Source organism: Taudactylus pleione, unplaced genomic scaffold, assembly GCF_031769625.1.
Source record: "Taudactylus pleione unplaced genomic scaffold, aTauple2 ptg000302l, whole genome shotgun sequence".
Classification (NCBI taxonomy): domain Eukaryota; kingdom Metazoa; phylum Chordata; class Amphibia; order Anura; family Myobatrachidae; genus Taudactylus; species Taudactylus pleione.
Genome location: NW_028284703.1, coordinates 4,261,917 through 4,280,437, shown reverse-complemented (window position 1 = coordinate 4,280,437; position 18,521 = coordinate 4,261,917). Strand labels below are relative to the sequence as shown.

The 18,521-nt window shown below is 42.1% G+C and overlaps 1 protein-coding gene across 6 annotated transcripts in view; it reads right to left on the bottom strand.

The window, feature by feature from the left end:
- Positions 1 to 17,640, bottom strand: part of PCDH7 (protocadherin 7) — a 797,933-nt gene extending 780,293 nt beyond the window's left edge. For 5 of the 6 annotated variants that reach the window (XM_088482963.1, XM_088482965.1, XM_088482964.1 and 2 more), the window contains exon 1: positions 13,932 to 17,640. In XM_088482963.1, coding sequence (XP_088339089.1) covers positions 13,932 to 17,030 — 3,099 coding nt within the window. In that variant the 5' untranslated portion in view covers positions 17,031 to 17,640. Of the gene's footprint in view, positions 1 to 774; positions 838 to 13,931 lie in introns of all 6 variants that reach the window. The other variant, XM_088482969.1, reaches the window with a different exon arrangement.
- Between the last annotated feature and the right edge of the window lie 881 nt (positions 17,641 to 18,521).

Sequence of the window (18,521 nt, the reverse complement as noted above, 5' to 3'; positions counted from 1 at the left end):
TTGTTCTTTTTGAACATACAGTATACCAGCCAACTAATAATCCATTTAGTTACAACATTTTTATTTTTTTGTGGTACAATCCAACTTTTCTTGAATCCTCTGGAGATTTTGCTCATTTGTACACTAGATGGTACCAAGCACAATCTCCACAAATTGTGCACCAAAATAGCTACATAAACTAGACCCATGAGCATAGTTAACATTAATATAAATCTTGCGAAAACAAAATACTATTCCTTGTCACAGTGAAAGTTAACCCAAATTAAATTTCCAGTTTCTCATATGGGAACTGAAAAACACAAACAAACAAAAAAAACATTCTTGAAAGACGTAGGTTTATGTGGCAATTTATTCAGTCTAGAAAAACTAGGAACATTGTGAATGTGGTATTTGCTTTATGTCCTGATCAACTGACGGCTTAGTGAAATAAAAGTACACATACAAACATAATGCAAAGAAAACATATCAAAAGAAAATATATGCAGACATACTATAGCAATATTATGTGAAGCAAAAAATACATTATATCGGAGTTGAGGAGACGATTGCAGGCCTAGCATTGAAAGGAATGTTTGCATATAAGCTTACAGTAAGGTGTCCCGATCAAACAGAATTGTTTTCTTTATGTAGCTCAAAATGCTAATAAGGTATATTGGTGCCCCTAATTAGTCATTATGCAGGGGGGGGGGGGCAACAAACAAGAGAGTGAGGAAGACAGATGGATTGCACTGGTTAGAATGCTTAGCTTATTAACACTGGCATCTAGTTACATACCAATTTTTTTCACTTGGTCCAGATGATAAGGCCCACATGAAGAAATCAAAACAAAAAATGTGACTGGAAAAGAAAATGTTAAAAGTAAAAAATATGCACAACAAAAAACATAAGTATAGAAAAATGTAAAAGAAAAACAAAACAAGTGAAATGTGACAACTTTAGCTGCGTGCAAGGTCTCTAACACAGGATGCAAGCAGCACAGGATCAATACGCTGCCGTTTTAGGAATCTCAATTGCATTAGGCATTAAAGGATGATGCTCTAGGGCATTTCATTATCAAACTACATTGCTTATAGAATCTTACCTCCTGTATTGCTGCTGCATGCCTTTGACATTATTTTTATAAACTTGAAACTGTTTTACCAGAATACTATATCTGTTTCCTTTTACTTCCTAAGTAGCATTTCATCACACCTCATTGTCTCTAACATTACTGTCTTGATTGTAATTATACCTATATGGTAAGTGGAGGAGTCTCGCAATAGGCATACGTACCCTGGCGCTGCACCCCTACTGATTATGAAACATGACCAGATACACTTTGAGACAACCGTAAAGTTGACTTTCAAAAATCTTCTCTTGCAAAGGAGGGAAAATACGTCAGTCAAACACATCTACTGTCAATGAACATGAATATGTGTCACCAATATATGACACTTTGGGGGCGATTCAATTGTCGTGTGCGTGGTGATAATTAATGGGCGCCCAGTGTTGCAATTCAATTGTTTTGGGCCCTCATTAATTATCACGGTCTTCACGCCTTATTAGACCAGGTTTAACCATGTAAAACAGCTAAACCCGTCTAAAGTCCTGGTTAGGGAACCCAAAATGCAGTTAGAGTGCCCTAACCATGGGTTTATGACACAATTTAGCTTGCACTCTCCTGGGGGTGCGAGCAGAAATGCTGGCACCGGCAGCTATCGCGCTCAAACAGAGCAACAATGGAATTGCTCCGTCTGGCTCCCTAAAAAAATCGCCCCTACTATAATTAATTTATTCCTATATTATATTAGATTGAGGGATGAAGCAGTACACTTGAAAGTTCATCATGATTCCTTAGGACTCACTATGTGCAATAGAGTAATGTCACTAGTTCCTACTACATGGCCCAAACCACCAAACTGTTGATACTGTCTTCCCTCACCAGCTTGCAGGATGATGGGTGTCCCTCTCATGGTCATGAGATGTTTGACTCCAAACTATGCATTCTACATCCCTTGGGTTAGGATCTACACCACTCTCTCGTTCAGGAGTAGATGTGGATCTGTTATAAACAGATTGTGAAAGGGAGTCCTCTTTAATGAGTTAATGAGGAGCAGTCATCCCTACGAGCATGAAGACTAGTGGATCACAAAAAAATGGCAGAGAAGTGTAAAAGTACCCGAAGGATTAGCAGCCATTCAATCAGATGCAGATTTCAAGCTAGCGCCCATATGTCAACAACTTTTGAATCTATGATGCAGCTGATAAGTATATTTCGGGTTCTGTTTTATTGGACAAACGTGGTGATATTTAGGTAACAGTAGTGGTCAAAAGGATGGAACGCCAACATTTCTGATGCCCACTAGAGAAAACTGAATGTTGGGCAGATGCTGGGGACAGGGGTACTGTACCCAGGTCATGCTCTTATTTGGGTGCCTGATGTTGGCAAATTAAGGTAGGTGTCCCATCCGCAACCACAGCTAATCCACATTAAAGGCTGGGCATTGTGACTGGTTGGCTCGGTCATACCCTGGGATGCACATGCGCAGCCTAGGGGAATCTGCACGTTCACCCATAGCTATTTTGTGTCCACAGCTTGTAGGACGGGGCCTAAGAAGCAACAACACCATGGCCCTAGATTACCTTTGGCAGTCCTTGTGGGCATTTGTGGGAACAGTTGCTATATAAACCTACAAATAAGTAATTGTCTAGATAAATATGACAGTGAACGGTAGCCATGGCCATATCTACAGGTTATCATGGTAGATGATACCAATGTCAAATATTTTTCTGAGACTAAATAACACATTTGTAAACTTCAAAACAAAATGTTAACTTTTCCCAAGTGCTAATTTTCCATCAAGTAGATAATGCAAAAACAAAAGAAAACAGAATCTAAAAAAAATAAATAAAAAACATGTATTGAATGAAGGAACAGAGCGAGACACAATATCTCTCACAAAAGCAATTAGTTAATGCAGGTATATGATAACATCACAGGATATGAAAACGTTATCAATACGAGACAATTTTTTATCTCTGTTGAACATGTTCCTGATTAGATATTATGCTGAGCGCAGAAAATGGCACATACAAAAACTAAAGCACAGGGAGATAGCTACAGACACAGAGGTACAAGTATAATAATAATAACCAGCATATAAAATAACTATAATATAGATTTGTTTTTGCTTTTGGTAAAACATATAAAACTGTCTTCAGTGATTAGAACCTTAGTATTAGGGGTTCTCGTTATTGCTAAAAGATCATTTATTTCCGTAACGGTTTCTTATTCGAAAAGCACAAATACAGAAGACAAACATCTTACACATATATTCCTGAGATATGTAACATACTTTACATTCATGTCGCTAATACTTGGCCTTATACTTATATTTCCAGGTCAAATTAACCCAGACAACCATTATACACAGATGGTAAGTGAATACAAATACCCTGATAATGCACCCCATGTAACGCAAAGGAAGTGACACGCAGATACATGTAAGGTAAAGGAAGTGACACGTAGATGCCTAGCTCAACTAAACGAGATAGCCTAGTTTAGCAGTAGTAGCTTACATTCCCTCCCCTGAGTCCCCACTCTACCTTTCTGACTAAGGAACCTATTCATCAGCACTATTGGGCCTGTTACACATGCAGAAATGCTAGTTTCCACATGTTTTATCATTATTAGGACCCAATAGGTCCGCCTAATAGTTTTCGGAGTTCGTTTCCCAGAGTCAACACCATCTTCAGAACGCACTGGTTCCCGGCACCATGCTTTCCTATGGGAAGTAATTCCAGTATTGCGAATAGGTATCTGACCGGATTCCTCCGTCGCTCCGTATAGTGTGACCTTTGGCTGTGCACATGTGTGACCTCAAGTCACACATGCGCACAAGACCGATGCAGTCCGGTAAGTAAGGGGCAGCTGCTTTTCGGAATACTGAATTGCTCTGGTAAATATGTATCCACTGCCGGCGAGTTTGATACTTAATTATTTGGGGTTGGACGGTGATGAATAGGCCACCTGAATGAAATATTACGCAAAACAAAATCATATGCAAACATTACTATGTTACTTGTTTAAATCTGTTGATAGTTTTAACTGTGTTTTCAGTCTTGGATAGGGCTATTGGCTTTTTCAATAATGGAGTATACAGTTCAAATTATTAAGACACCAATAAAAAGCAGCATTAATACTTTATTTTACCTGAACTTAACAATCAAGGTCTGAAAAGATATGCACACATAGCGAGATTATGTTCCACCTTTGTAGACTGACACCTAAATGTCTATCTGTCTAATCTATCTATCTATCTATCTATCTATCTATCTATCTATCTATCTATCTATCTATCTATCTATCTATCTATCTATCTATCTATCTATCTATCTATCTGTTCAATCAAATAGATAGATAGATAGATAGATAGATAGATAGATAGATAGATAGATAGATAGATAGATAGATAGATAGATAGATAGATAGATAGATAGATAGATAGATAGATAGATAGAGTTGCTTATTTACATACAAAAAAGTTAATAAATAAAACAAAAGTTAAAGGTTTTCTACAGCTAATGATATGGAACTACAGTTACGTTAGGAAAAATAAACTAAAGGTAAAGTCATTTATTCATAATAAAACAAAATATTCTACTTTCAAAGCAGCTTATGTAAATGTTATTAAAATGATTTATCCTGGTTATATTTACCTATGTGCTTCCAGGCAGAATGTGAAGCATATTATTAAAAAAGGGCTGGTACTACATGTCAGGCTTAGGATGTTATTCAAGCTCCAAACAGAAACGCTGATTATAAACAGTAACTTTCCCAATGCCTCCAGCACAGGGGAAATCCTCTTTTTATGGTTCAGTGTTGACGTATAAAACAATAATATATTACTCTAAACACAGAGCTGTATATCCAAGCAATGTACATGCTAACATTACATACTGAGAACAATGGAAAAAGCATTCACACCTTCAAGCATTTAGTGACAAACGTTTATTGGGAGAGAACTGATTTGGAAAATCCTCCAAGTGATGGCAGCTGTAAAATGTGTGTTTTTATCTGTTCTTAGATACTGGTATAGAAACCTTGCAAACTGCAGAGCTTAGAGTTGGCCTATCCGCACTGTGCTGTTATCTCAACATATCTTTCTCTGAATGGAACCAGATTAACCCATTTGGTTTCTGAGTACTCAGTCATAAGTTTTCTCAGGTAATGATTGATGTATATACAGACAGATAGATGGATAATGTTTCACTTGCTATTGGCCCCAAAGTTTTTCTTATAACTTTTAAAGTAATTGACATAATTTAGTGAAATGTGACATAGACGCACCTTGGTCTATGAGAAACATGAGGAAGTCATAGTATGTTTTGCTAGTGTTCGCCATTAGCACCCAGGCCAGCTGTTCACGCATGCGCGAGATGAAGGTCAGCTGTGCACCGCCCTAGTCAGCTGCGCAGTCCAAAGTTCAAAGAAAGCAGCCACACCAACTGCCAGTGAGGATATAACCAGTGAAGATGGCAGTTGGCGTAGTTCCCCTATTTGAAGTTTGGACTGTGCTGCAGCCCCACCTCTGGAGCCACCACCGCTAGTCAGTAGGTATTCCTGCTCCTGACAGTGGTGTTGTGTCCTGAGGTGCCCACATTCATCGTGTCTGTGTGTTACGTGCCAATATGAACCTTTATCTACTCAGTTTTCCAGTACGTCTGGACAATAAATACGCGCTGTTCGGCTATGTACCGATTCATTGGCACGTAACACACAGACACGAGGTGGGTCTGTGTCAAATTTCACAAAATTATGTCAATGACTTTAAAAGTTATAACACAAACTTTGGGGCCAATAGTGAGTGAAACACCCAGATGAATAGACAGAACGACATAAGGATGGACAGACAGACAGATAGATAGATAGATAGATAGATAGATAGATAGATAGATAGATAGATAGATATGTCGACATACGTAGACAGTTAAAGTAGAGACAGTAGACAGTAGAGGTTAAGAAAAGGGCAGACTATATGGGGTCTTATCTGCCTTCAAATTCTATGTTAAAATGTTAAAGGTTAAAATGTCGACATGGACAAAATGTCGACATTCAAAATATAGACATGCCAATTATGTCGACATTTTGACTTTGTGTATATTTTGATATGGTGAAAATGTTGACATGCCTATATTATGAATGTTAACATTCTGACCATGTTTATATTTTGACTGCAGGTTAAACTATTGTATATGCAGTTTTCTTATATTTTGAATATAAACATTTTGACCATGTCAACATTTTGACAAGGTTAAAATGTTGATATATAAAATAAAGACATATAGGTATAATAAATGGACATGGTTCTTTGGCACCTTGTAACTTCAATACTAACTTTTATGAACTTAATATAGGTCTATAAATGGCATTCTTTGTGTAACTATTTTTTAGGTCGCAAAAAATACATCCGATATTATTTAGCAACTAAGATCAGCAAATAGTATAGGACTTTGGCAATATTTGAAATGTATTGTAGGCAAGTCTACATTTGACCATGTCATTATGTTGACAATCAATATGTAGACATTTAAATTATAGGTAACTGCACACAGTTTAACCTGCAGTCAAACTATGGGCAGGTGTACATGCTTTGCTTGTCATTTATTCATTGCAACTATTGAGGGGATTAGCATTACTGTGATGGGGCTTAGTGCTACCATGATGAGGTTAGCGCAACGGTTGCAGCAAATAATTTATGGTGTGGCACATTACGGGCGGGCAGTTAGTCAGTGCAGAGTTCTCTAGCAATGATTTTTATTATGCAACATTTAGGGAAATCTGACTGTATGGGTTACATGGTAGAATCAGTGTTTGTGCATGTGCAGTGCTTTGCCCTCAGTAGGCAACTTGTGGCAGTCCAGCTGCTGTGGAACTACAAATACCAGCAGGCCCTGAAAAGTTTTCGCATGACCTAAAAGCAAATCTGTGGCCAGGCATTGTGGCATGTGTAGTTCCACAGTAGCCAGAGTGCGCTCCAGAAGTACCGGGAACAGGACTACTTGGAACCTCATAGCTGGGCATTTAAACCTCCGGACTTTGGTCACCTCATCACCTATCCTAGAAAAAGTCCCCACTTGGGATGAAATGCGTTTGTACACATTAAGACATTGGAACATGAATTTTGGCAGAACTTGATAGTTGTGTCCATTTTAAATGCTATAATTAATGCTTGTAAACCCATTTTGATCCTGACCTTACCCCAGGAGCCGGAGCTGGCATGTGGAAAGGTGAATAAAAATAGTTTTTTACCCAACTCTCAACGTTTAGTGTATAACTAGGTCTAACCGGACCTTAGTTTAATTGCCCACTACACACACACATCAACCGTATAGAAAAAGGACGTATGGTGGACCAGCAGTAAAGCGGCAAGACCCGGATAAGTATTGGTGGACCAGCAGTAAAGCGGCAAGACCCAGGTAAGTCTGTACATCTTACCTAATACACTGTGCAATAGTGCCCACCAGTACCTGATACCTGGTTTTTGTGTGAATTTTGAGGTGGAGTGGTGATACATCAATGTTGCTACCAAATGGATATAGGAAGACTTGCTATGTTATGACATAAAACCATCAGTGACTGTTTGCTACAAATTACCTTTAGACTGTATTGAGACACATATGAAAATTAGCCTAAAGTTTTTGCACACCGGTTATTTAGAAATTGGACATTTATTCCTTAGAACACCTGTCCCACAGAAGTACTAGGTGGATCACACCAGGGCTGTGTAAAAATCTCAGTTAATATAGTAACACATAACAACTCACATTATTGAAGTACATTACCATCATACACATTACAATAATCAATACAAATAATACAAATAACAATAGGACCTCAGAGCGCTTACACAATACCCCTTTATTAATATACAATTTGGAAGGGTTGGGATACCTACCTCGTGTTAAGCAGCTAGAGGTACAATTTAGACCCTTGTAGCATGAACTGTCTAATAGAATTTTCAAGAGTGCCACAGGTTGCCTACCCCTCTTCTACTTATATATTGATACGACAATTAGAAACATCAGACACTGTGGCTAATGTGACAGTATCAAGTGTTTGCTCACGCACTGTGCTTTTCCCTCATTGGGACACTATCTTGTACATTTATCCATTATGAATGGTCAGCATTATTTTGTATTTTACCTATGTAGACATTATGACTGTCTACATTTTAACTGTGTCAACATTTTGCTTGTTGACATTTATTTTGTGTCTAGATTTTAACTGTCGTCCTAATAACCCTGTCGACCTGATATCAATGTCGACCTTTTGGTTGTCTCCATTTTGTCCATGTCGAGATTATGTCAGTTGACAGTTTGATGTCGATCTTATGATTGTCTAGATTTCATTGGGCACGATTCAATTCAACACGTAGTTATTTTGGAAAATGCCCATTCTCGACCCTCTCGCACCGTAAACATGGTGTTTAGTTGCAAGAACCAGCAACCTCTAACTAAACTGCCTGGCGCAATGATGTTTCCGCGACGCCAAGGAAAGAAAACAGCATCACGTCTGTAGTTTTGTTGGATTTCTGCTCGCACCTCAGGAGGGGTGTGAGGAGAAATCCTTAGTCGGGCTTAACAATGCGCTGAATTGAATAGCGCCGGGAGCTCCTTCCCAGCGCTGTGCAATTCACGTTGAATTGAATCGAGCCCATTGTCTATATTTTTACTAAATCTCGATAGATAGACAGACAGACAGACAGACAGATAGATAGATAGATAGATAGATAGATAGATAGATAGATAGGGCACAATAGATAGATAGATAGATAGATAGACAGACAGACAGACAGACAGACAGACAGACAGACAGACAGACAGACAGACAGATAGATAGATAGATAGATAGATAGATAGATAGGGCACAATAGATAGATAGATAGATAGATAGATAGATAGATAGATAGATAGATAGATAGATAGATGAAAGATTATGGGAATGGCCAAATATTCAGTGTAAAGCGCTGCGGAATATGTGTGCGCTATATAAATAACTGGTAATAATAAAGATTAACATATCTGATAAATTGCTATTTGAAAGGATTCTAAAACCACTCATAGAAGTGCCACATAAAGCTTTACAGTGTCCACCTTCTAATTATTCAATAAAGCACAGGAAATGTATAAATAAGTTTCTATAGTTGTCATAGTTCAGCATTTGGTTATATATAAGTAAAGCAATATCCTCTACAAATAATAATAATAAACTAAAATTTGTCATTTTAGGTTGCCAATGTACAGTGCCGTAGCAGAGCGCCTGTGCACCCTTGCTCAGCACACCCCGCCCAATTCGCATGTGACACTGTGACATCACACAGCATGCTCCAGTGGGAGCAGCAGAAAAGTAGTGAGGTGGCTTGCCTTGCGGCAGGGAGCCTCTCCAGGCACCTTGCAGGTAGATAAGTGTGGGGTAGGTGCCATCCAGGTACACAACCATGCTGCCCTCTCAGCCTTGCACCCAGGTCAGCGGCATCAGTCGTATAACGCTCATTATGGCCCCTTTCAATGTACGAAGATTCTTGGAATGTACATCTCTGTATAATATTATACATCCAATGTAGTGAGGAAAAATGGTACTGTCCTAAGAAAACTGTGACACATAAGAATCATACTTGTAGTTGGCATTATATCAAGCTAAAGAAGCTACCTGGCCCCAGTATCTATGTTGAAAAAGGATGTCACTTACTACACAGTAGCACTTATTTTGCACCATTTATACTGACAATACCATCTGCTATAGAGTTCTCTATTTAAGAATCCTTTCAAGCTGTGGTGACTAGAGCTTAAATGTAAAGACTAGAGCCTATGCTTCTGGTGTTCTAGTGTAAATGTACTAAACTTACAGCAACCAATTAGACATTTCCTTTCCTTTTCTAATCTGCACTGGAGTAACTACCATCGTTAATAGCCAATTGGCTGATAAGAGTTAATGTATAACTGCACATTTGCATTACATCAGTAGATAGCCTCCAAAGCAAAACATGGATCAGCACCCCATGGGGCCCTGGACAAAATATTCATTTGGCCCCCCTACATTTGCCAAAAATCAAAAACATAAAAAAAGTTTAGGATAATCTATTGCCCTCAGTGCTCCAAGCAGCAGCCAAGCTTGCCTAATGAATTATCCAACCATACTCCAAAGAGTGACTTCATTGACTCAAGGTTATTTATAAACATGGAAGAATGAAAAGAAATAGCGCAGAGAGATTATTACAAATTAATGCACTATCTCGGCCAAGGCAATGACGATCATCAGGAAAGCCCAAATTATGTTGGCCCCAAAAAACTCACAGATTTTAACATGATTTGGGGCATTTCCACTAAAGGTCCTTGCATGGACCAAAACGTGAAAAAATGCAATGTTGCTTTTCTTCACTGCATTTTATATTTGCTACCACCAGGCCACACTAATTTTACAGCTGAACTGCGCTATACAGGAAATCCTACAATGCAACACCCCACCCAGACATGCATTCATAAATAATAACAGTCCTTCCAAGTCCATTTATATCAATATAGCAAATAAACTGAAAACACCTTTCATTTAATCGTTCTCTTCTTCTAACATATTTGATTAATAATCATTACACTAAACATTAAGAATGCTTTTCTGATAAGTCATTAAACTTGTGATGTGCACTATATAAATAGGTCAATATATCCCTGCCTAGAGGTTGTGCTACTGACCTGCAGACTGAAGAACTCTTCTATCTTCCCATACATTACACTCAAACTCTCCCTGATACAGAGTACATGTTCCCGAAGGAATTCTGGTCATTAATGCCTACTGTTCATGTAACAGAATAATAATGAGGGTCAAACACACAAAAAGCTAGATAAAAGTCAACAAATTGAATTTTAAGAGCTACAGATCTTCCGTACATGTGTGTGTGCCATGAATCTTTTCCCTTTGTTCCAATTAGGGGTTAGAGGTTGTGATATGTTATTGGACCAGGATGAATGGCATTCACAAGCATACATCCATCTGGGTCCTGCAGATATATTGGTGTCCTAATTATATGGAAGTCATGTTTGAGCTCGGACAACGTAAATCATGATACTAACAGTAGATGGAACAAGCACACTGCTTTAGTATACATTTGGTGACACTACCAGCAAAATATTTGTTGTCTTTGGTAATAAATGCTAAAACTAAGAAATAATATGACAAAGTGAAAAATGATCTAAAGCACTGGCATAGCACTACTAAAATGTACTATAACTAAGATAATCTATCCACAAAAGACTACAAATACAAAAGTTTTATGTGCATATATATATATATATATATATATATATATACATACATACATACAATCTAAAGCGACTTTCCTTTTCAGTCAATTGCTGACCCTCTCCTGCCCTGAAACTATGAAACTAACCTGCGTCACAATGGTCTAACCTACCTCACGCTCTCTATTAGTGAGTGTACAGTCCAATGCTTGGTGATTCCTGCTTCACAATGTGAGAAAGAACCAACACTAAATAAAATAATGACAAAGTAGCATCCCCGTAAACATTTGGATACCACAAGCCAGTTATACCTGTGACAACTATGACTTTGAACCCAAAAAAGTCAGATGACTTTAAACTTGTGAATTAAAACAAAAAAGCACCTAAGAATGCATCTTAACAACATTTATATTTGTGTGTGTTTGTGTGTGTGTGTGTGTGTGTTTGTGTGTGTGTGTGTGTTGTATAAAAATACGACAGTGTCACAAGAACTTCATGGGAACCTCAGGTTGCTTAGTGTAGAAGTGTCTGAATGTATTTGTGTCTGTATTACTGTGTGTTTGTGTGTAAATGAGACAAAGTCAGGCGACATACAATATTACAAGCTCAGATTGCAAATGGTGTATTCTTTTACAAATATTTTCGCAACTGTCTGTGATACACAGTTTTCTAAATGGAAACGATTTTCCTGACCTCTCATATTGTGGTCAATAAGATGTATCACTTACTTAGTCTAATTAAACTAATGGCAATAGGTATCAGCTTTCACCACTGCTGTGCAGGTCAGGGCCCTCCCCAATGTATGTGTTTGTACATGTTCCTGTTCATGTAGCTGGCATAACTGCATATACAACATGGTAGGAAGTACTAGCACACACTTACCATTAGCATAAGAAGCATCATGTAGTGTATAGCACTCTATCGCCATATCAAATATATACACTAGACTGGGCCTTATAATACTCCAGTATAACTGTGCACTTCTAGGCTACAACTTCATTTCAAAATATAGTCTTTAATCTTCAAGTACGTAACAATACCATTGAAATATTGTGTGGCTGAACTAGGTTCACTAATACAAAGCCCCTACTGATAAAATATGTCAGGAATGTTACAAAATAGATGGTGCTTTTTTCTTTAAAAAAGTTACATATATGAGGGAAAAAACATCAATTGACAAAGTTGCAGAAAACTTTTTTTCAGGCTTTGCTGCTATTACAGATGAGAAGAAAAGTTCTGCGGGCAGACAAACCACATACAAATCAATTAAGGTGTTATAGGACTAGTTATTTGCTAATATAAGCCTTGCGGTTTTAACAGCAATGCAGCTTCTTAGGACAAAGTGATAAACTTCAGAAGTAGCCTCTAAAGAAACATAACATGCTATGAATGTGTCCTGGAAATCAATCAATCTATCTATTGCAGATATAATAGAAATAAGAATAGTGGTTATTTCAAGATGGAAACAATATTTTCTTAGCATTAGGTTAATATTGATAAGGTATTTTTGTCCCCTGTATAACATACATAGGAGTTAAAATGTAAGGCTTATATTTACACTTATTACAATGTAATGGGTGGTGTTTGTATAATATGTATCTGAAATATTAAATCTATATACCTATTCTGCACTCTGCTGACTGATCTACCGTTAAAGGAACATGGATCAGTGAGGAAATGTCACTGACACAATTCTGGCTACTGTTGTGCCTCATTGCTACAGCAGACAACTGCGGCATACCAAATGTGTCTTTGTCTGCCTGTTGCCAGATACAAACACAAATGTCTAGCCCAGAAGCAACTACTGGGGGTGAAAGAGCAGACTTTTGGGACAATATTACTAAAAAAATAAAGCATTCTGCCAAGAAAAACATAGCATCAGACAGATAATCCCATACACTGCTATAGACATTGTGACAGATTCTCAAAATCATGCTAAGAGTGTCATAAAATAAATTACAAAAAGAACATACTGAATTTTAGGGTAAGGGTCAGTCATTGTTTTTAGTGGGTGAGCATCAGATGGGCTTGCAGCACTTAAGGGATGTTATGTATAGAGTATAGGCCTATCTAGCCACAAAAAAATTAAAGCTCATTTATTTCTTTACCTGAATCATTAAAGTACAAATCAATCATCACATTTAATTTCTATGATGTAACTGTATTTCATAAGCATTGTGAGGTTACGGCATATTGAAAAACTCTGGTTGATATGATGTGATGTCACCAACGGACACCGAGATCAAACCTTTCCATTAGTGGCATCAGCCTGCAGAGCTATTGCCAGTCTTTGCAAGTCACCACTGTGTGACATCCTATTGGCTGATGCACTGTTTCAGTTCTAGTGAAATGACAAGAGTTCAGTTTGTGAGCAGCACGCTAACCAAATGCTGCATTAACATTAGATACATTCCTTTCACCTTTACATAGCACTGTAAGACTCAAAGTCAGGTTACAAGGCACTGCATTTTGGATTGAATCTAGCTAATCACTTTGAACACTTTGCAATTTAATTTTTTTAGAATATATATATATATATATATATATATATATATATACACACATATATATATTATTCTATGATATTAAAATACATGTTGCAGTAATATGAAGGGTGTGTGGGTCATTGCATTTCACATTTGTGTTTAGCTTACCTGTTTGCTGTACTTGTTATTGGTCTGACAACTGTACTCAGAACAATGATCTGATCCAATTGAGATGTTGTCCCCAGCTCCTACAAAAGTATTGGCTGGTGGTAAATCTTGCACAGCCTGATGCTTTTTCCCAGCAGTAGGTGACTGAGGATGCAGCTGCACAGTAGGTAGTGGGGAACTAGATTTGTAATGCCTTGCTAGGTCAGGGCTTCCGGGACCTCCATTCACAGTTCTGTATCTTCCCATGCTGGGGCTGTCTGACAGCTTTTCATTCACACTGTCATATCTCTGCCCATTAGGCTTTGAAGCCTCCACTGTCACTATGCTGCTGTAGAGGGGCTGTTTTGATTTCTTATTTTTCTTATCTTTTTTGGGCTTTTTAGACTTGTCATGCTGTTGGGGAGTGAAGAAGTCCTCATGATCCTTCTTGCCAGCTTCATATCCATTTTTACTCTTGGCCCTACAGTAACGTGCCATGACCACCACCAAGATGATCAGTATGACAGTCATAATCCCAGCCACAACACCAATGACTATGCTCAGTCTCTGTTTGCTCATTTCATAGCTGGGGTCTCCAGCAATGTCCTGGGTCAATGGGGTGTGCAAACTTCTTATGATTTGTGAGTCCACCACAGAGGCATTGGAGACAGTCTCATTGATGAAGACATGGACCAGGGCTATGGTAGACTGGGAGGGTTGACCACTGTCATTGACTTGGACCACTAAGCGGTGCAGGCCATAGTGCTTGGAGGCCAGCTTGCCCACCAGGGACACCACTCCACTGGCTGGATTGATCTCAAAGAGCTTAAAGGGATTCCCCCCCACAATGCTGTAATTCAGATCCGCATTGACACCTGAGTCGGTGTCAGTGGCCACCACAGTGGCCACCACTGTCCTGACACTGCTGGAAGGGGAGACAACTGCATAGGAGCTGTTGACCGGGCTGGTGACCATAGGAGCATTGTCATTCTCATCCATCACAAAGAGAGAGACTGTGGCTGTGGCAGACCTGGGGGGTTCACCACCATCCACCGCTTTGACTTTGAAAGTGTAGGAGGTCTGCTGCTCCATGTCAAAGGAGACTGTGGAGCAGATGGTGCCGGTGTTGTTCTCAATAGTAAATAGGCCGTTGTCTTCTTCTATGAAGAGGCTCATCTCGGCGTTGCGACCTTTGTCGGCATCCATCACCGTCACCATCCCCACAGGGCTGTTGGGTTGCAGGTTCTCTTTGACGTAGAAGTTGAAGACGTCCTGCATGAACCTGGGCTCGTTGTCGTTCCTGTCCGCTACCTGCACCACTACAGTGGCCGTCCCCTGCAGCACGCTGGGCAGACCCTTGTCCCGGGCCACCACTCGGAACTCGTACCTGTCGGTCTGCTCCCGGTCCAGCACCAGGTTAGCCGTGATGTCCCCACTGTCCGGGTGGATGGAGAAGACACCGGCCGCCGATTGCTCCAAGGAGTAGGCGATCTCTGCGTTCTTGCCGCTGTCGGCGTCGGTGGCGATCACGGTGGCCACCCGCTCACCGGGCACGTTGTTCTCCGGGAAGGCCACCTCCACCACCGGCTGGCTGAAGATGGGGGGGTTGTCATTGGTGTCGGCCACCTTGACCAGCAGGGAGTTGTTGCTGGACAGGCTGGGGCTGCCGGAGTCCACGGCCACGATGACCACGTTGTACTCCTGGACATTCTCGTAGTCCAGCGGGGCCGAGGTGTGCAGGAAATACTTCCTCTTGTTCTGCTCGCCCTCCCCCTCGCTAGCCGGCTTCAGCTGGAAGGGGACGTCGCCCACCACGGTGCAGGTCACCACTCCGTTCTCCCCTTGGTCCCTATCCGACACCTGCACTAGGGCGATGGGGGTATCCACCAGCACGTCCTCGGCCACGATGGCCGTGCCGTCCTTCACCTGGATCCGGCCGATCTTGCGGATGTCGATCACCGGCACGTTGTCGTTCTCGTCCTTGATGTTGAGCACCACGGTGGCCTTGTCGGTCTTAGGGGGCTGCCCCCGGTCCCTGGCCATGACGGTGAAGCGCAGCTGGTTGACCTCCTCCCGGTCGATGCGGTGCAGGACGCTCAGCCAGCCGGAGTTCTCGTCCAGCCGCAGCAGCCGGCGCACCGACTCGGTGGCGGCCCCGAAGACGTACTCGATCTGCCCGTTCACCCCCACGTCGTAGTCGGCGGCTCTCAGCTGCAGGATGGGGGTCCCCGGGGCGCTGTTCTCCGCCAGGTCCGCCTCGTACACGCTCTTCTCGAAGCGGGGGCTGTTGTCGTTGACGTCGGTGATCAGCACCCGCAGGATGGACTGCGAGGACCGGGGCTGCTCGCCGCCGTCCCGCACCCGCAGTGTCAGCTCGTACGAGTCCCTCTGCTCCCGGTCCAGCGCCCCTTTGACGATCAGCTGCGGCTGCTTCTCCCCGTCCGAGGTGTCGGCCACCTGCAGCTCGAACACGCTGCTCCTGATGTCCGTCTCCATCCTCCTCTTCCCGGGGTACGGGGCGCCCTCCCCGGGCTCCAGGCGCCCAGCCGAGCCGGTGCCCCTACGGCCGGAGACATACAGGCTCTCCCCGGCGTCCTGGATCAGCTCGTAGCGCTCTATGCCGTTGCGCCCGAAGTCCCGGTCGGTGGCGGTGGGCAGCAGGTAGAGGGTCCCCACTGGCCGGTTTTCCTCCACGGTCAGGGTGAGCACCGGGGACGGGAAGGTCGGGGTGTTGTCGTTGATGTCCAGGATGACCACCCGGCCCTCGAACAGCTCCACCCAGCTCTGTGAGGGTCCGATCACCGACACCTCGAAGTCGATGAAGCACTCGTTCTCGTCGAAGATCATCTGGCACTGCTGCAGCTTTTCCCGGTCTATCCTGCGTTCGGTGGTGCTGAGCTCGCCGGTCATGTTGTCGATCTTAAAGTAGTCGGAGCCGGACTCCAGGCTGAAGGTCACATCCCCGGAGCCGGTGACGATGCCGATGTCTGATGCCACATTGCCGATCTTGAGGTCCGGCTGCCCTTCCTCTGCCAGCCGGTACTTCAGCACCTGCTTGGAGGATGCCAGTGCCAGGGACACCCGCAGCAGGAACAGACACCAGCCCCAAACAGTCCTCATGGTCTCTGGGACCTGGCTGGCTGGCTGAGCTGCTTGGTGAAACAACGATCCCTTTTGACTTGTACGATCCAAGCGCAAAGTTACCCTCTCATAGTGGCCCTCTCAGTGCTTTGCTCCAAGTGCCCCTCTCAGTGCTGCCCCTCTCTTCTCAGTCCATGCCACTCTCCCCAGGACAGGGAGATCACACAGAGGGAGGGGGGCAAGGAGTCCAAAGAAGGGACTGTGATCACACAGGGCAATCCAACAATTGTAATCACATAAGGGGAATTGAGTGGGATTTGATATTGCTGTGCTGCTGCTGGTGGTGGTGGCTTCTGCGTCTTTCTCCCACTCCACAATCCCAGCACACTTTGTATTATTCCACCATAAGAGAAAGATACTTGTAGGAAGGGGTTTGTTTCATTCACAACCACGGAGGAAAAAAAAAGCAAAGAAAAAACAAAATGATTTTTGTTCCCTGATCCAGCGGTGTGCGCGTAAAGATGTGCGTAAAGACGCGTGCAAAGTTCTCAATAAAGGCAAATCACAAAAAATAAAATAAAAAAAAACAGAGCCCGAAGTTAGTGGTGGCAGAGCCGCAGTCGGTGCTCTACTACCTGCATTTGCACTGCATGTGTTAGCAATATGTATCTGCAGCCCTGTGAACGATTCACAAATGATATTGCAGTCTCTCTCTCTCCCCCTCCCCTCACTCTCCTCCCCCTTTCCTCTCCCTCTTGTCCCAATGCAGGTAACCAGAGCTGAACTTGATCCTGCGGTTCAAAGGTGAGCAACAAGCCTGTCTCCTGTGCGATTATTGCTTTCATTAAAATACCAGGAGGGAATAGGATGGAGAAGAGTCCCCACGTGAATGGAGGCAGGAGAGAGCCCACATCCGCATGCGGGTTTTTTTTTTTTTTTTTTAAAGGGGAGCTAGTGTCAGGGACGCCTGCAGGATGGTGCCCAGCAGTGTCAGTGGATAAGTCAGCACATGCCGCTGATCAGTGGACGGAGAGGGTCCCATCAGGCTACATTATTAGCTGGAGGAAGGAAGGATGAGAGCCCCCGGTCTCCGGTGAGCTGAGATAGCAGCAAGTTTGTCCAAAGTGCCTTGGAGCTGGGAGTCTCTCTCTGTCCTGACGCAGCAGCTGATCTCAGTGATACACTCACAGGGATGGAAGGAGGACCAGACCATTCACTTCACAAATCCCAGCCACACACTCTGCTGCTGCTGCTAGTGCAGTCTGAGAGGGAAAACAACAGCACATCCCTAATCAATCCATATTAAGGGAGGCTGACCTAGCTCCTGAGATTTCTTTTTCTTTTCACTGGGCATCAAATTCCTGTTTATGCCACGTACTCATATTCGATAGATAGATAGATAGATAGATAGATAGATAGATAGATAGATAGATAGATAGATAGATAGATAGATTTATTCCAACCCTAGTGGTGTATTATAAGAGCCAAGACAAGCATAAACCATTTTGCTAGCCCCCTGCAACATCCCTA